The sequence below is a fragment of the Panthera tigris genome, chromosome X (assembly GCF_018350195.1).
Source record: "Panthera tigris isolate Pti1 chromosome X, P.tigris_Pti1_mat1.1, whole genome shotgun sequence".
In the NCBI taxonomy this organism is placed as follows: Eukaryota; Metazoa; Chordata; class Mammalia; order Carnivora; family Felidae; genus Panthera; species Panthera tigris.
The window spans coordinates 13,251,512-13,275,514 of NC_056677.1; the positions used below are offsets into that span (position 1 = coordinate 13,251,512).

General features: G+C 41.6%; 1 protein-coding gene and 1 pseudogene across 5 annotated transcripts in view; one reads left to right on the plus strand and one right to left on the minus strand.

Moving 5' to 3' along the window:
* REPS2 (RALBP1 associated Eps domain containing 2) overlaps positions 1-24,003 on the plus strand; it is a 211,506-nt gene that overhangs the window by 63,509 nt on the left and 123,994 nt on the right. For 4 of the 5 annotated variants that reach the window (XR_006213346.1, XM_042973696.1, XM_042973697.1 and 1 more), the window contains exons 3-5: positions 5,065-5,213; positions 7,641-7,767; positions 13,858-13,955. Coding sequence is in view for 4 of the 5 variants with exons in the window: in XM_042973696.1 (XP_042829630.1) it covers positions 5,065-5,213; positions 7,641-7,767; positions 13,858-13,955 (374 nt within the window). In the remaining variant the exon portion in view is untranslated. The remainder of the gene's footprint in view (positions 1-5,064; positions 5,214-7,640; positions 7,768-13,857; positions 13,956-24,003) is intronic. The other variant, XM_042973698.1, reaches the window with a different exon arrangement.
* On the minus strand, positions 16,347-16,610 carry LOC102968791 (annotated as a pseudogene).

Sequence of the window (24,003 nt, forward strand, 5' to 3'; positions counted from 1 at the left end):
TCAAACTTCTCCTGTAAAGGGCTAGGTGGTGGATATTTTAGACTCTGTGAATCATATGGCCTTTGCTGCAACTTGATTATCTTGATTATATTCACTACAGACTCTGCCCTTGAACTACGAAAGCGGATATGGACACTATGTAAACAAACAAGAATGGCTGTGTTCCAATAAATCTTTATTTATGGACACTGAAATTTAAATTTCATACAATTTTCACATCACAAGCTATTTTTATTTTCTTTTTTTTTAAAGTTTATTTATTTATCTTGAGAGGGAGAGAGAGCACGCACACAGAAGGGACACAGACAGGGAGAGAGAGAGAATACCAAGCAGGCTCTGCACCATCAACAGTGAGCCTGATGTAGGGTTTGAACTCACAAACTGTGACATCGTGACCTGAGCCGAAGTCGGACGCTTAACCGACTGAGCCACCCAGGCACCCTATTTTTCTTTTGATGTTTTTCATTAAAAAATGTAAAACGCATTCTTAACTCATGGAATATACAGCTCATAGGTTTATCCCCAAGATAAATGAATTCATGTTCATCAAAAGCCATTTATAAGAATGTTTGTAACATTTATATTCATAATGGCCCGAAACTGGAAACAGCCTAGATGGATTTTAAAAATTTCAATATGTTCATAAAAATGGATTACTCCATAGCAATGAAAAAGAATAAGCTCTGTCTACATACATTACATTGGATGATTCTTACAAAATGTTGTGAAGGAATCTAAGTCTCAAGGATTATTACTGAATGATTCCATTATGTGGAGTTCTGTAATGGCGAAGGTAGTCTGTGGATTTAGAGATTAGAATAGGGGTTGCAGAGTGGGACAAGGAGAGGGGATTAACTAGAAATGGATGGGAAGGAAAATTCTGTATGATGGAAATGTCCTATCTTAATTTGGGTGTTATGTGCTTAATGTATGTGTTTGTCAGAACTCTTCAAATAGTACACTTAAGATTTATAAAAATTATCCCTCCATACAAATACTCCTTACATAATTTAAAAAGAAATGAATTGGTTGTGTTAACATTTAACATTGTGTGGTATTTCTTAGTAAAATCCAGGTTTCTGGTCACATTCCTTCATGTCACCTGTCAACTGGAACTGAGCTGTTCCAGTAGCATTGCCAGTAGCCATACTAGTGTGGCTTCTGAGCACTTGAAATGTGGTGTGTCTGAATCAAGGTGTGCAGTGCAGGTAAAATACACCTGGGAGTTTGAAAAAAAACTTAGTCTGAAAAAAAGAATGTAAACTATTTCAGCGATCAGACAACAAAAAGAAAAGGCATACAAATTGGCAAGGAAGAAGTCATTAATATTTTTTATCTTGATTATATATTGTAATGATAATATTGGGTTCAAATAATTATTAAAATTAATTTTACCCATTTCCTTTTTTATTTGAAAAAGTTTTGAAAAATTTTGATAACATATACATGACATGAAGTTTACCATAAAGTTTATTTTTATCTTAACTAGTATTTATTTATTTTTAAAAATTTGTTTAACATTTTTATTTATTTTTGAGAGACAGAGAGAGACAGAGTGCGAGCAGAGGAGGGGCAGAGAGCGAGGGAGACACATAATCCCAAGCAGGCCCCAGGCTCTGAGCTGTCAGCACAGAGCCCTATGTGGGGCTCGAACCCATCAACTGTGAGATCATGACCTGAGCTGAAATCTGACGCTTAACCAACTTAGCCACCCAGGTGCCCCTTAACTATTCTTTTAAAGTAATCTCTGTGCCCATTGTGGGGCTCTAACTCCTGACCCTGAGATCACGAGTTGCGTGTTTTACTGACAGAACTAGCCAAGTGCCATGCCTTAACCATTTTTTAATTGTACAGTTCAGTACATTCATATTAGTGTGCAACCATCTCCACCATCCATCTCCAGAACTCTTTTCATCTTAGAAGTATGAAACTCCATGGGGTGCCTGGGTGACCCAGTCAGTTAAACGTCAGACTCTTGATTTTGGCTCAGGTCATGATCTCAAGGTTCGTAAGATTGAGCCCTGCATTGGGCTCTGTGCTGACAGCGCAGAGCCTGCTTGGGGTTCTCTCTCTTGGTCTCTTTCTGCCCCTCCCCTGTGTGCTCTTGGTCTAAATAAATAAATACATAAATACATAAACAAACAAATAAAATAATAGAAATATGAAACTTCATACCTGTTTTTTTTTTAATTTTTTTTTAACATTTATTTATTTTTGAGACAGAGAGAGACAGATTATGAACGGGGGAGGGTCAGAGAGAGAGGGAGACACAGAATCTGAAACAGGCTCCAGGCTCTATGCAGTCAGCACAGAGCCCGACGCGGGGCTCGAACTCACATACCGCGAGATCGTGACCTGAGCCGAAGTCGGACGCTTAACCGACTGAGCCACCTAGGCGCCCCACTTCATACCTGTTAAACAGCTCTGCATTCCCCCTCTCCCCAGTCACAGGCTACCCCCATTCTACTTTCTGCCTCTCCCCACCTCTCCCCAGTGCCATTTACCATTTGGTATTGGATTTATGTTTTCTTTTTTATGTTCACATTTCTTCTAATTGAGGAAATGGAAGTATTTCTTACATTCCTGTCTCCATCAGACATGGAAAATGAAAGGATTTTCCCCTACTTTTTAGAGGGTCATATCTTTAGAAGCATAGTTTTCTTTGTGGAAGGGAAAGATAGTCATTTAATATACAAAGTGTTTCTGTGTTCAAAGACTACAACCTAAGGTAGCATTATGAAACAAATTACTGCCTTGGATGGCTGCACTCATTGTCTCCTTGGCCCCTATAAACCTTTAATTTGAACTCTTTATTTATTTCCTTGTGTTAATTGAATTCCATTTGGGAGAAAAGATTCTAACCAACTACTACTACAAACGGCTCTTCTCTTGTGATTACTTGACATAAATCACTGGATAGCAGATACTTTATTGATTAGCTTTCAAATAAAGTTTCACTATTAAATATGGTGTCCATATGACTAGAAAGCATTTAGACTGAGTATTTATTTACAGACTACAGTTTTACTTTGCAGTTTTTGAAAGCTTGGAGCAGTGTAAGGGAGATAGCACCTTCATTAAGATTTTCAGTGATATGGTGATTATTATGTATGGTGACAATCTGTTAAGTGAGTATTGTTTAAAACCACATAAGCGAAGAAAGTACAGGAGAAATTCAGCTGTATTTTGTGTTTTGCTGTTTGGTGGCTGTTTGGAGGAGAGAGGATCTTTGCCAGGTGAATAGTTCTGGAGAAATGCCATAGCCAGGGAAGGAGGACAGTGTGTGAGGTGACAGGGTCCTAAAGGGTATCTGGGAGTCCTTGTATAATAGTTGATACTCATCATCTCGTGTTTGTATTCTCTCGTTCCTGGAATTATCTGTTGAACACCAGTGAAACACTGGTCGGGGGGTTTACACATGTGGGCTTTTCCTTCTCTTCTCCCTCAAGTAGTGTTTGGAAGTAATTCCTCCTTTCATGGGCAATCAGGGTGCAGATTATTTTATGTGAGCTTGTTCCTTCTTTTTAGATCCCTTTTGCAGACCTAACTGAAAGAAATCCCTTTCTGAGAAGAGAACCATGGGATTAGCTTATATTTGACTTACTAAGAATCTATGTTTTCTCTTCTTTTGCCCTTTTTCTTTTAAAGTCCATTCCTGCCTTGAGTACTGGAGAGCTGCCGAGGTTGGGAAACGTTAAAATGTTAAAAATGGTGGCCATCCTCTTTTTAGAGGAGAGTCCCGGTTTAATTTTCCAGATTGCTTATTCTATTTATGTCTCTTGGGCCTTTTGGCTGATTGATCATGCAGGGATTTGTCATATTGCCTACTTCTTTGAATTAAATGTGGACATAGCAACTAAAAATAAACACAATGTGGATATTAGAGAACCAGGGGCCTTCTTTGCCTGGGGAGCTGGGATACTTGGTTGTGTTGCTAAGATGTTTTCTGGCTTTAGCACAGCATCAATCATTGGAAGTGCAGCTGTGTTTGGAATGGAGCGCTGATGGAAGTGCGGAGGCACAGTGATGAGTATTATCCTGAACAATGGATACAGATGCAAATCATTATGCATAATCCATAATATTATCCCCATTTTTGGAGTCCTTTGTGTTGTGTGATTGTGTGTGATTTGCCGCACTGAGAACTAGAAGTGTGCCAAAGCATCATTTCTGTTTCAGAATAGTTTTATCAGATATTTGAAAGATAAGTAAATATTCCAGACTGTTGGGTTTGAACTCTTTGTAGCATTGTGAGTGTGGCTAATGGTTTTGACAGTAGAATCTGGCTGAACGGACTGATCGCTGTAACTTAAAGTATTTTCCTTATTCCATTATGAAAAGACAATTGAAGATCGAGCGTGAAAATTCCTTAAGGAATTACATAGTGTGAAAAACTGTCACCCAGGGGGCGCCTCAGTGGCTCAGTCAATTAAGTGTCTGACTTTGGCTCAGGTCATGATCTTGTGGTCCATGAGTTCGAGCACCGTGTCAGGCTTTGCGCTGACAGCTCAGAGCCTGGAGTCTGCTTCAGATTCTGTGTCTCCCTCTCTCTCTGCCCTGTCCTCATGCATGCTCTGACTCTCTCTTAAAAATAAGCAAACATTAAAAAATTAAAAAAAATAAAAGGAAGGCTAATGATAGTCTTGAGTTGTGAGGATTGAATGACGTAATATTTGCAGATGTTAATATAGTATCTGGCATATAATGTGTGTTATATGGGTTTTGCCTGTTTCATTTGCCACATATTGTGTTCATACAGTATCAGAGCCTTTTAGCTGGTGCCGGACTAAAGGCTGAGGTAGGAGATCAGTCCAAAACCTGAATATGTTCCGTGATGATTTGACAGCATTTAAAAATGTTAAGCCAGAATTGCTTGGTAAAACTGAAGCATTTTTCTATCATGACATTATTATAGGAGTCTTCACTGTGTCAAAATAAAAATTTAATCTATATTTAGTGCTCTGGAATTTTTCCTCAAAAGTGATTCATCTTTTGGCCATTGAGTTCTGCTTTTCACAGTTTTAAAAAAGTCTCACTTGAGCTTCTCTGATTCTGGTCCTAAAGAACTGCCGCTGCCTCGCTTTCTCATGTCAAAGACCGATGCTGAGATCCGATTTGGGAACCCGACTGAACTGCATGGAACTAAGGTTCAGATTCCATATTTAATCACAGAAAAAAATGCCTTCAAAAGAATGGACGATGAGGATAAACAGGTAAACAGTCTGATCAGGGGTGTCCATTTGATTCTGACAGTGAAACCTCACATAGCCGTGCTTCATATCTACTGTCAGGCTTCTAGCAAATCTCACCATCTGGGATACAATTATAGACTTGGAAGGAAGCCAGTGAAGTTTCCTTGTAGCAAGAAAAAGCTGAAGTATAGCCACCCATTCGCCCTTTAGAGCTTACTTGAATGTAGATTGTGTCCAGAGTGAGGCCACTGATTTTTATTTTTTATTTTTAAATGTTTGTTTATTTTTGAGAGAGTCAGAGTGTGAGTGGGGGAAGGGCGGAGAGAGAGGGAGACACAGAATCCGAAGCAGGCTCCAGGCTCTGAGCTGTCAGCACAGCCCAATATGGGGCTCAAACTCTTGAACTGTGAGATCATGACCTGAGCCGAAGTCAGAGGCTTAACTGACTGAGCCACCTGGGTGCCCCAAGGGTATGATTTAATACACTTATTTGATTTCTCTAACCAGTATTTCTAAATGGGTTCTTTGAAATGGAACTTCTAGGATTTTTTTTTTTTAAAGTAAAGTCTAAGTCCAACGTGGTGGGACTTTAACTCAAGACCCTCAGATCAAGTCACATGCTCTACTGACTGAGCCAGCCAGGTGCCTCTAGGACTTTTTAATAGATCCTCTCTTCACAAAAAAGTTTGGAGAAAAGGTTTCTGTGGTTAAATATATTTGGAGAGTGCTGCTTCATATCCTTGGGTGAAAGACTACATTCTGAGGCTTGGAGACTCATAAGTGCTCATTAGCAAATTCAAGGCCCTGACAAGTCCCCCTGTGAAGAGACATGGAGATTTGTGTTTACTAAACTTGTTTCTCCAGAGAATCCTTCCTTGTGGGGCTTGTTTGGGATGCCAACTTGGGAAATGCTGCCATTTCACATTTAGCAGGTTAGGGACAAGAGTAGGGAGGAGAGGCTTTAAAAATTAGAGCACTAATTGCAATAGTTAGGTGGTGATTGGTAGAGATGAAAGTATAAAATTTCAGAAAAGTATGCCTATCAAGAAAGAGGTAAATAGTCTTATTTATGCATTAGTGAACCCTGGGGGCACCAAGGTACAGCTCATACTTCTAATAAAGATACTGAATCATGCAGAAAAGTCAAATTACATTGAATATAGTATCTTCTATAAGACCAAGAAATTTGTCATATTTTAGGAAGATGAGTCAAAACGTTTTTTAAATGCAATGTGTAACAAAGGATTAAGTTGAAAAACTATATGGCTCACCATGATAATGCTGGATATATGAGGTGTTGCTGCAGAAGTTTTATATTTATAGCCAAGTGAGGTATAGCATGTCTTGTTAAATAACTCAGTGTAATGTTGATGTCATAATTTTGATACATTTTAAATGAGTTCTTTAGGGATATATATGTAAAGGGGTATAGGAAGCTTCAGTCAGTACTCTGGCATGTTTTCCTACCAGCATTTGGAGAGGAATGAGGGTCTGCTGTCCCAAGATGGTTGATACTCTGGGGACTTTCTAGGCCCATCCCTGGCTGCGTGATTGAGGACACATCCTTTCACCTGAGGGTAGGTTTGTACTCTGCCCATCCCATCTGTTGGTGTGAGGTCACTTCAAATATTCTTTTCTTTTTCTTGAAGAAGAGTATTTGATCAGTAACTCAGATTGCCTTTTTTTTTTAGACTAACAGTACCTATATAGTCTGCATGTTGATTAAAAGTACTGTTTCCTTGTTACTTGGGTACTCCAAAGTTACCAGTTTATTGGTAGCATTGAAAAGGAGGAAATACAGTAGCAGAGTAAGGTTGTTTGCTTTGCCAGACTCTTACATAAAATTCACATTTTAACTGAGATTTGAACTGTAGCTTATTAAGCCTCCATCCTCCTGTTTAGGAGTGGTTTGCCCATGATGAATTGTTTCATTATCCCCTAGTGTGAAAAAGAAAAAGCTGGCATTTTACTCTGGTACAGTAAGCCCCAGCAACATTTAGCATTAAGCATTTTAAGTGTGTATTTTTAATACCCACATTTGCTGGAAGACTTGGTAAGTGTAAATCCAGGAAATAGGAGCCTTTATTATAAACACATGAAAATTGAATTTATCCACGAAGAGATCACATTTGGGGAGTGTGAATGCTATTTCATGTGATCATTGTTTTCCATTTTCCAAAGGAAAATACTAGTGGAATAACGGAAAGCATTTCATGCTAGTTTTAGTAATTTAGGTAACTGAGTGCTGGCGAGACTTTGTTCTCTGGGAGACTTGAATCCTCAGACACTGCGTTTTAACCAAGCCGTGTTTTTGAGAAAACATTTCCTCCCATTTGTGAAATCAGCCGTCTCACCGGCGGTAGAGTTGCATTATACTTCCTAACTGCCGTTCAAAGCACCAGGCTTCTCAAGTGACTGCCTCTGAACTCTGCTCTGGTTCCTTTGAAGCAGGAAACACAGTCTCCCACGATGTCACCCCTCGCCTCCCCTCCTTCTTCCCCGCCTCATTACCAGAGGGTGCCCTTGAGCCATGCCTACGGCAAACTGCGGAGCAACACGGAGCAGATGCATCCAGGTAAGAGGCGATCTTGTCCAGCTGTCCCAGACAGTGTCCTAGAGACTCCTTAATCTATCAGGCAGCAACGCCACCAGCTGCTGAATCTCCTGACTTAATTACCTCTGTCTTTGGAAACATGGCTCAATTTAATTTTGTACTCTCAAGCAAGGCTTTTTAAAAAAATAAAATGAAATGTATTCTTGTGGTGCCTTGTGTCCTATCCGAAACAAACCAGTTTCGACTTGTAATTGATTTAGATGATTTAATCCTTCGTATATAGATTTCATTACCTGGGAACATCGCATGTCGAAGGTTTATATTGTCCTGGAATTGTTCCTTTCAGCAGACATTCCAAACATGTTTATATAACAACGGCTTTTCTGAAACTACTTAAAAATATAACTCTGCAAAAGCAAAAGAGTTGATTCAACCTTTAAAGACAGATCACATAAATGAAAACATCTCGCTCTTGCGGTTGAGAAGAATAAGGGAAATGGTAGGGGAAGCATTTTGCTGAGAGCATGTGGCGTGCCCAGTTGTGGGGTCGCCTGCTTACTCACACTTAACGCCGTGCTGGCCGCGTTAGCTGTAAGGTACGTTAGTTGTTCCGAGTTGGCTGCCTAGCCTGCAGTGCTTAAGGCTGCGTGCACTCACGGCAGTGCCTTGTCCTCCTGGGGCTCTGGCTCGTAGTTTAAGATAGGACCAATTAAAGGTATTCTAGAATCGGTTATTCATCACCCTCCTCTTGTATTTTGTGGGCTGTGTTTGAAAATGACCCAGTTTCTGCAGGGTTTTGCTGCGTTGAAAATAGCGGTGAGTTCTAGAAGGACACAGATAAAAATGTGTGCTAGGCTATAGAGAGGCTGTAATATTGTAGAGAGGAGCCGGTGTGGCATAATGAAAAAATTTTTTGATGGGAATCAGAAGGTGTGGGTTTATGTGACTAGCTATGTGACCTTGGGCAAGACACTGAACTGCCCTGAACCGTGATTTCTTCTCCTCTTTTAAAATGGGGTAACACTATTCTATTGGGGTGTTGTGAGGATTAGCGAAAACACAAAGTCTGATTGGAAATTAAGTCCTATGCAAATGCAAGATGATGCTGTTCAGGGATAGTAACAAAAAATCACTCTCCTTAAACTCGAATGTCCCATTGGGGTCTGAAACAAAATAGGGTTGAGAATTCTTCACTTTGCTTTTAGCCTCTCCTGCCTGATTTCCCTAGTTTTAGAAGCGGAGCTCTTTTTTTGATTCTTAATGTTATTTGGGCTTGGACATTGGAGTTTTATGCCCAGCGTGGTGCCTGTTTTTTGGTTAATTCACACATGAGTCATTTTTTGTTCTACTGAGTCAGCCTATTACCAGGTTCTTTGTTATATCTATATCTATAATCTATATCTATCTATCTATCTATCTATCTATCTATATCTATTTGGCTATTCCTTTAAAAACTTGTCTGTATTCACTGTCTCTACTTCTTGCCCCATTCTTTCCTCATTCCAATTGGGCTTCCATTCCCCCCATTGGCAAGGAAACAACCTGCTTCTCTCCGTCTTCCTTGACTCTTAGCAGCCTATGTCAAGGTTGTCCATGCCTTCATTCTTACTTATTTTTTCTAAATGATAAAATGCACATATTTAAAAATCTCCCAAGTTGAGTTTTGACAAATGGATGCATCCATGTAGCCACCACTTTGATCAAGAATAGAACATTTCCGGGGCGCCTGGGTGGCTCAGTCAGTTGAGCGTCCCGACTCTTGATTTTGGCTCAGGTCATGATCCCAGGGTCTTGGGACTGAGCCCCACATTGGGTCCTGTGCTGAGTGTGGAGGCTGCTTAAGATTTTCTGTCTCCCTCCGACCCTCTCCCTGACTTCTGTGTGCACTTTCTCTAACAAACAAACAAACAAACAAACAAACAAACAAACAAACAAACATACATTTCAATCACCCTACAGATGTCCCTTTCCAGTCACTCCCTGGCCTCCAATGTGAGGACTGTTTTGATTTTTATCACCTTAGATTAGTTTTGCCTCTTTTAGAACTTAATATAAATGGAATCATATTGAACAACTCCTCTTATGTGTCTGCTGTCTTTCCCTTGGCATTAGTGGTTGAGGTTCATCCTTATTGTTGTGTGTCTCAGTAGTTTGCTTCTTTTTATTACTCAGTTGTGTTTCATTGTGTGAATGTACCACAATTTGATGATCCATTCTCCTGTTGATGGACATTTGGTTTGTTTCCAGTGTTTGGCTGTCATGAGTAAGGATACAACGAACATTTGTTTGTGAATCTTTTTGTGACATGTATTGTCATTTCCCTGGCACCTAGGAGTAGAATTTCTGTACCTTAGGGAAGGGGTGTAAGAAACTGCCAAAGAGTTTTACAGAGTGGCTGTATATACCCACTGGCGATGTATGAGAGTTCAGTGTTCCTTGCCAGCATTTGGTACTCTCAGTGGTTTCCTTTTCTTCAGTGTTTTTTAACTGTAGACATTATATCAGATATGAAGACATTTCCTTGTGGTCACTCTTTTATTCTTGGAACATTGTTTTCTAAGTTACCCCTTGCTGGTTTTTCTCCTATATCATGAACCTTAAACTTGACGAGCTACCATTTCAGAGGGTTCTTCTTTGCACAGCACACCCAGAGAGAGGAGTCTGAGTGAACAGTCAGTTGCCTGTTTCTCAAAGAGTTTGAGTTTTTTGGCTCTAGCCATTGATTAGGAGTCTGTTAGGTCCCTGTAGTTGTGAACAAGGTCATTCAGAAATAAAACATTTACAGGTACTACCATTTAGACTTCTCCATCTGTCTAAGTCAAAGGAAGGGAGAGTTTTTCTATCTGCAACTTGGTTCAATCTTGTGATTTTTGCTTCTAATTGATAATATTCACTTCACAGCTTGTTCACTATTTGTATAATGTCTGTAGATTCTCCCCCAGAGGATTTTCTTGGCCTGTTTGCTTCCTTTTCTGTCCTATATCCTCAGGTCAGGAAGTAAGAGAATCCCACATGTCTTCATTCTCTTTCTTCCCATGTTTTCAGAACTCAGTTTTTCTTAAGGCCTTCACGCTCTTTTCCATCTGTTTTTTTTAACTCTCTGTTGTCTTCACCATGTCATCAACCCATCTGACAAACCCAGGATTCCCTTTCCTGTTTCTGTACTCTGTTTTCCTTTTGATCTACACAGTGGCATATCTAAAACCTGTTAAATCGCAGTGACTCTGGTGCCCAGCATTCTAGAATTATTCTTAATTTATGCCTTTTCAGAAAGGAGTTTTGCTGGTGGAATAATTTTCTAGGAATACATTTTTCTGGGGTCATTTCCCTGTCTAAGATTCTGCCATGATTCCTGGCTAGTGGGGAATGTTTGTGAGTATGTTTTAAATCAGACTGAGTGTCTCCAGACCAGTCTGATTCAGAGCCCCTCTTCAACTTCTCTCCTGGCTCCTGCTATTCTAACCTCTGCTGGATGTAGCTGTAGCTCATGTCCCGTGGGTGAGACTTGTGTGCCAGGCATTGTGCAGAGATCTTGATGTGTGTTATTTTCTTCTTAGCACAACCCTTGGAGGCAGATGCTGCTACCCATATTTAAAAACCGTTGAAATCACAGTAATACAACCATATAGTTAAAAAATATTTAAATGCCTGTAGTGAAAACAACTTTTCTCCTTCTCACTCAACTTATTTCTGATCTCCAGAGGCAACTATTGCAAATCTTACCTGTTTCTTCTGATACCTAATGTCTTATCTCTGTATCAAGATATCCGTTCTGCCTTTTCTTACACATCTTATTCTGATGTATTGATTCTAGGAATGTACTCTCTGAAGAGCATGGGCTGTGATGTCCGTCTCCTGGGTCTAAAGGTAGACTTGGTGGGCCTGCATTTCTAGCCTGTGTGACTATGGGTATTTCGCTTTTCTGAGTTTCAGTTTTTCTTATCTGTAAAGTGGAAGAACGTCTGCCTCAGAGGTTTGCCCTGTGGATCAAATGAGGAGTGTTATATAAACCTCTGTGCCTAACACGGGTCCTGGCACATTGTAGGTGCTCAACTGTTGCCTAGTATTTTCTTTGTATTTTTAGGATCTGGTACCTGTTTGGTTTTTGATGCCCTTAAGTGTTCTTGAAATTCACCTTCTGGATATCATTCATTGGGTTGATGGCAGATGTAGAGTCTTTACTGTGCATTTGCTAGTGATCCCCGTTCTGGTTTGACACTGAATCTCAGAGTGATGAAATCTTTAGGGTTCTTCCCTTTGGAGAAAGATGATAACTTCTAGTTCTTATGAAACCTCTTGTAAGGGGATCTGAGAATTATTTCTTTTGCATTGAGTTGCATTTGCCAGGTTTTATTTGGGAGGAAGGAGAGTAGAGGCAGTAAGTAACTCTTTCTGAGTTGAGATCCACCTGAGGATGGGACGAGAGTCAGACTGATGATGGTCTGATGATCAGTTCTGATACTGACAGAGCTGATCGAAGCACATGTTTTAGATTTGTGACCACATGGGCTTCGTACACTCACCTCTCCAGTCACGGGCAGGCACGGCCATCCTAGTCTTCCCATAGGAGTAGGAAGAGAAGATCTGCCGTTGAGGCCAGGCCTTTCCAAAAATGATGCCCCATGTGGCTGAGTCTTTGTTCAAGCCTTACTGATGAGATATGTCCATCTCTTCCAAGGGAAGGCCCTTGTTAGGTGAGGGGCTGGAGCCACGGGCCAGGTGGCCTCCTCGCATATGTGCTCCTCCCGTGTAGTAGAAGCTCCCTTCCTCTGAGGGGAATTAGAGGCACGGAGGGTCAGCTGCCCAGGGGAAGCTCATGACCGCTAGTACCCCAACCATGGTGCAGTTTACTGTGTTCAAACCTTCTGGCGTTAATAGTTATATTCAGTGTTCTGTCAAAATGGAGTGATCTTAAAAATCCTTCTTCGAAGGACACCTGCCTACTGGCTGAGACTTCTTTTTTAACATTTGGATTATGTATTCCTGGGTTTGTGTCTTTTGCAGTTTTTTTATATTCTTATTTATTCTTAGCAGGGTCTGAAAATCTACTTAATACTTTGCCAGGTAATGATTTTTGATGTTTTAATGTATTTTAACTGTGTTATAATGTTGTGTTCCAGTCCCTTGGAGGAAATATAAAAAGCAGATGTGAGCCCAAGAGTGGTTTGCTGTTCCTGATGTACTGTTCTTACACCCCCTTTATTTTCAGGTGATCAGAGTCTGCCCTGGGTGGTGCTGTGACAGGCTGCCCCGCACCCTCTACCGGACCTTATTTATAAGGAAGCTAGAGGAAGCGAGCATTTTACTTCTTGATATACTTCCAAAAACTCAAATTGTCAACCAGAAATGTTAATCAAAAATGGCTTCATCTTGGGTGCTGAGTTCTCTTTTCTGTTGGAGCTGAATACTACCTGGTTATGTTTAACTGTTTTCCTACCATATTGGCAAAGTCATTATAAAATATTTGGGAAATAAAGTGAAAAAGGCTTTTGTTTTTGTGGCTTAAAAACTTTTCTTAAAGTCACCAAAATTATTTTTAGTTTGGTTACTGAAAGATAAAATAATAAGTATAAAATACATTTATTCCTTTTTGTATTTTTCTCTACTTGATTTTACATCCTTTCCAATAAGGAAAAGAAGACTCTGCCATTTATTTTTGAAAAATAAATAGTAACATTGATTCTTAGTGTTCAAAATGCATACTTATTTTCTTGTTTCTTTGGAAGATGGATGATGAATGCAAGACTTTTAAACCGGCAGGTGTATATAGAATTTACCAGATACTTAGAATTTGAGCATTTATAATATGGCACTTCTCTGACTATTGTTATTGCTTTCTATTCCAATTTAGGTTCTTACCATTACACCCTTCAGATTTATTCCTAATCTCAACATGATGCAAATCTTTTCCTGTCTTTTTATGAATCAGTTAAATGGCTTTCGATTGCACCCAGGTTTGTTTGTACAAGGTGGCCCTATGTACATAAACTCTAATTCCTTTGCTGATTCTTCCCTGAAGAACAGACAGTCTCAGTTTGAGTGTGACATCATAATTTTTGGGTGGAATCTTTTTGTGCTGTGCTGTGCTGACTTTTCCTCCTGCTTTTTCAGCTCCTTATGAAGCTAGACAGCCCCTTGTCCAGCCTGAAGGACCCTCATCGGGGGCCCCAGGAACCAAACCCCCTCGCCATCAGGCTTCCCTTATTCGGGTAAGTGATGTGGGGTTGTTCCAGTGGCAGACTTTGGGGACATGGCTTTTTGATGGGCTGCCTTTTTTTTTTTTTTTTCTGCAAGGAAGATATAAAACTGCCCCCTTGGGCAAATATTGGACTTCTTGTTCTGTTGCTTGTATATTTTCGTTAATCTTTTTTTTTTTTTTTAAAGTAAGCTCTACCCCCAACGTGGGGCTTGAGCTCACGACTCCAAGATCAAGAGTCACCTGCTTTACTGACCGGGCCAGCCAGGGACCCCTATTTTCCTAGATCTTTTTTGTAACGTGTGTTTCTACACTTTCTTGGTGTCTCTAGACGAATCCAAGCTGGTTCTTGGTCTTTTGTATGTCAAAATGCCCTTCCACCTGTATCTACTTAGTCTTTAGGCACCTCCCTCAGGAGTACGTTTTTCCCCCCCAAAACAGCCTTTCTTATTTTTGCCTTATTCTTTATTATTATTCATTTGGTGCATACTTAGCCGTTGCCCTTTGTTTTGTGCCTCCAATTACATTGCAGGCTTTTGGAAGGCAGGGGTAGTTCTTAGGCATTCTGTCTCAGTGCCTAGTCCATGCCTTTTGGAGAACAGTTATTTGATGTGTGGCAGCAACTACTGTTTCTTATATGTAATAGATAGCAGTATTCTGACAGAAACACAAGTGATGTCTCCGTTTCTCCTGTCTTAGAAAATTTCAGCTTCCCTTTCTCCAGTGTTTTCTTTTGGATAAAGAACTCATTTGTTTTTTTGTATCTGCAACTGTTATCTTGTGCAGTATCTCTGAGTCCTGTGCTGGGTAGGTCCTTTTCTCAAAAAAAGGGTGTGTGCATGTTGGTGTATGTGTCTGCATGAGAGGAATTACGAAAAAACTGGGTTTACTTTTGGGTGGTTTGTCAGTGTTCAACTTAGGAAGAAGGATTACTAAGGACCTTTGAAGGAAGATCATGGTGTTCACTGAATACCCTCTGGGAATGGGTACTCTGTTAGGCCTAGAACTGTGTTATGGACAAAACTTTATCTTCTAAGGTGGTAGTCTTTGTACAAAGAACTTTCCTAAGGATAATAATTTAGCCATATGCTGTGTATTTATATTTAATGCTTCCTACAACTATAAGATCTAGGTACTGTTATATCTATTAGTGTGGGTGAGTTAACTGTGCCTGAGAGAGGTTAGGTAATGGGTCTAAAGTTTTATTCATAGCCAGTAAGTGGAAGAACCAGAATTTGAAACCAGGCCTTGACCCAGTGTCAAAATCTATGCTTAAAATACTTTACATTAGAGTTCCATACTATAGGGAGGCTATGTTCCGAACTTGCTACATAAATAAGCATTGGGTGTAGTAAGAACTATGCTTGAAAATCCCTTACTGGTACCATGTTGGAGGGCTAACATGCCATTCTCTCCTATGTCCAGAAGACCTCACTTTCACCTCCAAGCTGGAACAAAGAGCTGTTTCTTTAGCTGGGCCCCAGATGCAGTAGTTGGTTGTGTTTAGAGGTCCTGTGGTACAACAATATGTGTCTTTATATATAAGAATCACATCTGCTGTGGAATGATGGTTTACAATAAGAAAGGCATTGGAGGGACTGGGATTCATCTAAAAGGTTCTACAGGATGTGCTGTGCATGTCTGTGTGGAGTTTATCCTAGTGCTGTGGAGTCCTAATCCTGAACTGTTAGAATGATGCTCACACAAGCAGGAAATCATGGCCTTTGCAGTGGTCAGATAGGGATCACGAGTTCCTTTCTACCTAGTCGCCTGGCAGGGAGGATGCCATGTGTTCTTATTTGGATTGGTGTCCTGTGACTTCTAATCTCTGGGTCCACGTTTCCTGCTAATAGACATGCTTCTTCGTTCAACTGATGTTTACTATATACCTATGGAGGTGGAACAGTCCCAGTCCCTGCCCTCATAGAGCTTCTAGGCAGTTGGAGGAGGTGGTCAATAATCAAACCATTGCAAAGTAAATAAGTCATTATAATATGTGTTGTGAATGGAAATTACACTGCTTTGAGGCTGAAAAACAGTGTGGGGGTGCAGTTATGTCCTACCCTTAGCAGGTAGGGGGCAATCAAGGAAGGCTTTTAGTGGGAAGCCACATTTGAGTTGAAATGGGAAGGATTTGTAGGTGTTAACCAGGTCAGGGGATGAGAATGGGGGAGTAGGCAAGAATATAGAGGGAACTGCGTGTACAACATTCTTTGCTAGTGCTTAGCATTTTATCCACATCCCCTTCAGTGCTCACAGCTGCCTTATGAGGTGATTCCTGTTATCCCATTTTTTCCCATGTACCAGTCCTCTTTAATTCTCAATTAGAGTATGAAAGGAGTCAAGGGTACCAGGCAAAGGCCATGGTCAGGAATGCAGAATGTGCCTCGACACTGGGCCCTCTTCAGTGGTACTTGCTTAGCTGCTCATGTTGGAGTTCCTTGTAACAGTGACAGTAGTTGAAAAGCACATAAGCTGCCAGCACCATAGAAATCCCAGCGATGGCCCCTTTCTTCACATTGACATACTTGTAACACTGGTAGTAATCTCTTGAAACGCTCCAGCAGTGCCTTCAGGGGGTGAAATCCTGCATCAGTATCCAGCTTGGCAGCTCTCCTAAGTTGACATCCATGAGCTGCTTCTCCTTCACTGGTATGGATGACGCCATCCTGGAGTCTTGGGTGTCTGCTATGTCATCCCATGTTTCCGATGCTAAAACCTGAGATTTAAAGACCTTACGTAATCTGCCCAAAGTCACAGTTAGGAAGTGATAGGGTTGGAGTTCAAACACAGGACGTGATTTCTTAGTCTGGCTCAGGAACCAGATGGATAGTAATATCATCTGGTAAGCTAAGAAGCCCTGGATGAAAAACTGGCCTTGAGAGTTCTGGGGAAAGATCATGAGCTCAGTGTTAGATGCTGGGATTTGAGCTTTTGAGAGAGTCAAGAGGAGGTGTCAAAGAGATGGTAGGAGATAATGGCTCTGGAGCTTTGAGGAGAGCCAGGGCTGAACAACAGTATTTGCCAGTAGTTGGCCATTAGAAGGACTTAAGGTATCGTCTGGAAGAAACCAGATGGGTTCTTGTGCAGGACTGGCCAAACTCTGTGTGACTTTGGGTAAGTTCCTTCTCTTTTCTATAACATGAATGACTTGGAATGGATTTAACAGTCCATTGTAATAATCTGCGACAGTCTGACTCTCTTAATGTTTGTTTGGCATCAGTGGAAGCCCCGCCCCTGCCCCACCCCCTCCTGTTTGAAGCATTGCCTTCTGTTTAAGATGAGAACAAGGGGCCTTCCTCCAGACAGCACAGTTTGTGGTTTTCATGGCTGATGTGTTTTTGTTGCTTTTGTTCCTAGGTTTCTTCCTCATGGCTGTCAACTTAGTTTGGCTAGACTCTACGTCCCAGAAAGAAAATTGCCAACCTGAATTAGTCTTGTTGATGAGGGGATCTGAAGAGAAGGGTTTTGGTGGTAGGGGATTAATATGGATTGGGCCTGGTGCCAGCTGAGACTGGGATAACTCATTCCCCTCACATTGCCATGTTAATGTGCTGATGGCAACCTTGCTTTCTTCTAGCTTCCTCTGTCGCCTTATATTCGAATCCTTCCTCATGATAGGATGGGAGGCGGCCTATGGGTACTGGGGGAGGTTTTTAGGGACTCTGGGCCAGTGCTGTTGCAGCTCATGAGCTTGGCATTTTAGAGATGCTTATGCCAAATTCAGCACCCAAATATTGGAATGAATAGTTTTTTTGCTTAGTACTTTATGAATTCGGGTTTTTTTTTTTTTGTTCAGGGTGAGATGTTTTTCCCCTTGAAATTTCAGACTGAGCTTATTCTATATCTGTGGAGGGTTGACAGTGATTTGTAAAGAAATACTAAGTCTTCTTTCCTGATTCATCTATTATGTGTTTATAGGTCATTTTGTGGTTTACTTTTCGCAAAGTTTCCTGAGCAGCTAGACTATAGTCATTTGTAATTTGCTGGTGTAGGATTTAGAATTGCCCCTTTTGCTCCCACTGTACTCCACTGCGTCTGTTTTTGCCGTGGTTGCCAGAAACTGCTTTGGGTTAAGTTCTTGCTCCATTGACCCCTTGGCAGCTTTTGACATTAACCACTGTCTTGATATGCTCTCATTGTTTGGTGTCCATGATGCCATCTTCTCCTGGTTTTCTTCCTGCTTCTGTGACTACCTCTTACTAATCTTCTTTTTCCATTCTTCTTCTTCCACCGGCACCTCACATGTTGGTGATGCCTGGGTGCGCTTCTTACTCTGTTCCTCTTTAGCCGTATGGAAGCCTATGACCACATATCTCCATCTGCCAGACGTCTTCACTCAGATGTCCCACTGTCTTTCCCACAGAACCAGCTTTCACCCTTCCGTTCCTGTCTCCATCCATCTGTCAGCACAGGCCAGAATGTTGGTCGCTATCTTTGACTCATCTCTTGCCCTCCTGCCCACTTAGTTACCAGGTCCTGGCCATTTCACTTTCTAAATGCCTCTCTTACCTGTCCATTTCCCTGCACCTCCTTGGTTCAGGCCGTCCTCCTCTGTCACTGAATCTGTTCTGTCAGCCTGTAACTCTTTTTCCTTGCTTCCACTCTTGCTTCTTCAAATCCATTATGCTTACTGCATATAAAAATAGTCTTAAAAATACATATCTGATCACCCTACTCCCTTGGTTGAGACCTGCCCACTGCTCTCTGCATATCACCTACTTCCGAACATGGCCCTCAGGGTCCTGCTGTTCACACCTACTTGTTACCTTTTCAGTCACTGTAGTTCACTTCTCTCCCTCCACACCCTGGCCACAAGGGAGCTACTGTTGTTTCCCTAATAGCCAGTGTCCTTTGTGTGGGAACCTTACTCTTCGTCTTGTCTTTTGCCTTCTTTGTTTTCTCCTTTGCCTTCATTCATGTATACTTTTTTTTCCCATTGATAACATTAAGTTTGAGAATTTTCTAATATTTCTTGTACATGTGAAGTTTCCATTTTTTCATTCTTAAAAAATAGCTCATTACTCATCTCCTTTATCTGTGAAGCTCGGCCAGAGGGATGGGCCTTCAGTCTTTGTTGGTTTCACATTCCAGAGGCAGCTTTTCTTTTGTGTCATTCCAGGAATATTTTAGGCACACATAAATAAATATAGGTATTCATGTATATGTGTATTTGTATGTGTATATATTTACATATATATTAAATATATGCAATATATTTTTACCTGACTTTGGGAATACAGGTTTGGTAGATCAAATATACTTCCAGGCAGATCTCACTAGAAAAAATTTTATCTTTTATTTTAAATCAAAACATATTCACTTTTTGCACCTAAATATGCATGCTGTAATATTTTATTCTCTTTTTGAAGGGGTGAATGTAACAGTCTTCTGGGGTAAATTCTCAATGCTCACATGTCTTTATTACTTCAAAGACAAAATAGTGATAGAATTTAGAGAACTTTATCACCCTGCCATTTCACTTGGAGGTTTTGGCTTTATTTGTGGTGGAAGTTTTCTAATGAGTAGGCAGACATTGTCAGACCTTGCTAAGCAGCCATCGTTTTAATCTAAAAGTCTGTGAGTTGAAAACGTTTATTGAACTTAGTTGTCTCCTTTACCCCCCTCATTCTCGCTCAATTTCAGTTTCTTGCCATGCCCTCCCCATCCTGCTATGGACTTAATTGTAGGTACTTAGGTCCAGAAGCAGATTCTCTCTGCTCCTCGCGTTTATTCGGAATGGTTGTAAGTGGAAAAGAAGTGTGTAAAGGATGCTGAAAGAAATGAACACCCCGAGGCTCTGTTGGAGCAGTGTTGGCAGAAGTCAGAAGACAATTGGTAGCCACTGCGAGTGAGTTGTTCACTGTAGGAGTTTGGATGAGAACAGGCAGAGCTAGACTTTCTGGGAGACTGTCCCTGCAGTGGGAGGACTTTCTGTGGTGTCAAGGGTATTTTATGGATGGTTGGGACTAGGACGCTGGGGGTGGGGGTGATGAGGAGTAGAGGCTGTGGCTGCAAGATTGGGATGGGATTGAATGAGGTGGCGTAGAGGCAAGTCACGAGCACGTCGGTGCTCTGAGTGTGAGAAGAAAGAAGCAGGTCAGCAAGTGGGCCTCACGCAGTACTGTCTCAGCCACTCTGGTTTTCTTACCTAGTGCTTGTCCCAGGGAAGTGGCCTACGTGACAGGTCGGGCCGTGGGGGGCTCTTTCAGGGTCATTTGGCCTGGTGGGGGGTTGGTTTTTATGTTGTTTTGCTTTGTTTTAGTGGAGCCTGGGCCATTTTTTTTCCTTCCTTAACTTGGAATCTTCCCCCTCTCCCCTTATCTGATAGCTGTGACTCTGTCCCCTGCAAAGTGCCCCTGTGTGTACTTCAGCATAATGCCACTCCACGTTTAGTTCTTGCCGTTTTTTCTTCTCCACATCTTGCAGTCAAACCAGTGGGCTGACGAGCCACTGAAGAGAGCCACGTGGCTGTTCTCCCAAGTGGCTAGAGCTGAGCAGCCACCGACGATGCCCTCTTCCCTGGGCTGCGGCGAAAGCACGCTACGGTGCTACTTGCCTGTTTCAGGTTATACGGCAAACACCACACTGGTTTTGGTTTTGGTTTTGGTTTTGGTTTTGGTTTTGGTTTTGGTTTTGGTTTTGGTTTTGGTTTTGTTTTGGATCGTGGGTTGTGAGCTTTCAAATACTCTTGTTCTTCAGGGCAATTAAAAGTTAAAAAAAAATGTCAAAAATTAAAAAGATACAAAAGGGTGTAGAGTGAAAAGTGTCCCTCCCGTCCCCTCCACTGGCCATCCAGTTCCCTATCCCAGAGGCAGCGAATATGACAAATTTCTTTTGTATCATTCTAGGATGATTTTATGCATATGCAAGTGAATATAGGTGTTCTTATGTAATTATATATAACAGGTACAAAACATGGAGTTGCACCTTCTTGCATGTATGGTAGCATACAGTATACATCTGTTATGCACTTGCATGTTTTACTTAGTGATGAGCTTTAGTAGCATTCTATAGCAGTACATAAAGTACTCCTTTTTGGTTTTTTTAAATGCATAGTATTGTATAGTGTGCGTCTTCCATAAATCATTTATGGATCAGCTTATTTTTTTTTAAATTAAAAAAAAATTTTATTCTTGAGAGAGAGAGAGTCAGAGCACGAATGGGGTAGGAGCAGAGAGAGAGGGAGACACAGAATCTGAAGCAGGCTCCAGGCTCCGAGCTGTCAGCACAGAGCACGATGTGGTGCTTAAACTCACAAACCATGAGATCATGACCGGAGCCAAAGGTGGACACTTAACTGACTGAGCCACGATCAGCTCCTTCTGATCAACATCTGGAGCTTGCAGTCAGACTTGCAATACATGTTTGCAGTACATAGGGCCAGTTCTTAGAAATGGAATAATTGAGTGAAATGTCTACACATTTTTATTTTTTATAGAGATTTTCAAATTGGAGACTACCAATTCACACATTTACCACCAATATACAAAAATGTTTATTTTCCCATACCCATGCTAACACAATGTGCTAAAAATCTGATGCATCTTTGCCAGTCTGGTGAAAAATGGGTAAAAAATGAGATCTCACTTTACTTGTAATTAACATTTCTCTTTATTAGTGAAGTGGAGTATCTTACGTTTATGAGTCATTTGTGTTTCCTTTTCAGTGAATTGCTTCATATCGTATGCCCCTTTTTTGAGTTATCGGTGTGTTCTTTACTGGTTTGTCATTCCTACCAGTCTGAAACCAGAAGCTGGTGTCTTCCTTTGGGCGAGTGAGAGGCTGCAGTGTATGTGGAAAATTGCTTCTTGCGTGGTTGAGGGGAGGTCTGGGCACCGAAGGCCCTTGTAGGAGGTTGGGGACCCCAGCTTCTCTTGGTTCTGGAGCACCTTAGGCCCTCCAGCAACAGGAGTTTCTTGTTTATAATCTTTAGGGCAGAAAGTAGAATTACTTAGTTTATGGGTAAACATTAGGCTAGGAAAATCTTCTGTTGTTCGGGATGTTGAATGGTAATATATTGTGTGTGTGTTGACCTCTTGCCATTGCTAAATTGGCTAAATTCTCTTCCTCTGGCTGAAATAGGAGGGCTTGAGGGAAGAGAGGGAGGAGGAGGAAGAGGGTGGGAAAGAGTGTATGTGTGTTCGCCTTTCTGTATAACAGGAAGAACTGGTTTGATAAATTTTACAGGAATGTAAGTGCCTTATTCTTGACATCTTGTTTTATCAGACACATTCCACATTTGATTTCAAACCCTAGCTGGAGATTTGCCATGTCCCAAGGGGTGAAAAAGTTTGATGTGTTCTACTTCACTGAGTCTCCCTAGGACCCCCTAGATACCCGATTAGTCACTATTATCGCAAAGAGGTCCTGTTTTTCATCTCATCAAGCCTCCTTCCTTCTTATTTCCTTCACCCACTTCTAATTCTTTTTCAGATTTTCTAGGCCTTATTTTTTAAACCTTTAATTTCAATTGATACTGAAATTTACTTTTTTTAGCCTAAATTTTTTTTAGCTGTCTCTTATTATATTCTTTAGGTGCTCGCCATCTACCTATGCTTCTTAACAATTAAAGTGATAGTAGTTGCTCGGTTTCTTTGCTGGGAGGCACTTCTACATGAAAAATGTTTTGTGTTACAAGATGAGAATAGTAAAGAGATACTGGATCATTGAAAGAGGTGATTCCAGGGTATGAGAACAGGGCACGTGACATTGAAACTGAAGGATGTTTATGGGAAAAGGAAAATTCAGTAAATAGTAGGATTCATTGGGGTGCTGCCTTAAGGCCTTGCAGAAGCCATGCTTGGAGACAGGGTGGACAGAGGGTAAAAATGATAGACCTGGTATTTTAGCTTCCATATAGTGCTCAACAGGTCAGCTAGACTAGATGAAAGTAAATGAGCACATTTTATTTGTGGGGTCAGCATTGCTTTTCCCCGCAGATATGGGCATCATGGTATCCAGAACTTTCCTGGTAGTAGCTAGGGCCCACATTGATTTGGTAGACAGGAGCACCTCTGATTTACCCTCTCAGATGTAAACAACCAATTGAACTCGTGGTCCCAGATAGTAGCTTTTAAAGCTGGAAAGGAGAGGGGTGTTTGTTTCTGGCATATTCTCCAGGACCCCTTCGTCTCAGTTAGTATATACTAGGGTGTAAATACGGAAGGCTCATTTACAGTGGCACCATTTCTGCCCCGGGCCCTTTGCTATTCCCCCAATCTCAGGTGAGCAGCTGGTGTCGTCCCCCTAGTTGCCTATCTCAATGAGTGTCTCTACCAAACTGAGTGTTTATTTGGTCCTGAAGCCGTGCTGGCCCCTTCCCTTGTGTGTGTCATTCCAGTTCTCCCAACAGTCTTGCAAGGTAGACTACTTGCAAGATTATGTCCTGTACTCGTCCACTCAGTAATACTAAGTGGCTTATGTGGGTCAGGCACCATGCCAGGGGTACCCCGCAGACTACAAACATGGTCCCTGCTCTCAGGGGACTTGCAGTCAAGCAGGGCAGATGGATGTGAATCAAATGGTCCCGCCACTGCACGTATAATGGGCGTTGCCTAGAGGCAAGGGAGGACTTCCTGGCATGTGACGGAGAAATCCCACCTAGGGCTAGGAAGTGAGGGAAGGCTTCCCCAAAGAAGTGCTGCTTGAGCTGAGCTGTGAAGGGTGACAAGGAGGTAACCAGGCTAAGGGAGGATGGTGCCGGGAGGTGTGGAGAGGGGCTCCTGGCTGAGTGGGAAGCCTCTAGGCTAAGGTCGTGCGTTTTTTCCTTATGGACAGCAGAGTCTACTCTGGCTAGCTTAGGCAAATAGGGGTTTCTAATAAGGGAGTGGAAAGCCTACCAGATCTTTGGAAGGGCTGAAGATTCCGACTCTGTTCTGAGCATGCAGGAACAATTCCTCAAACTGCACAGCAGGACTGGATGGCTGGACGGCTGAGGGAGCTTTGCCTTTCTCACCGTCAGGAAGCTGCAGACCTGGGCAGTTGCTGCCATAGCTTTTAGCTGCAGCTCCACGCTGAGTCTGACCCAGGCCCGCCAAGTGAATGCTTTGTTCCCTGCC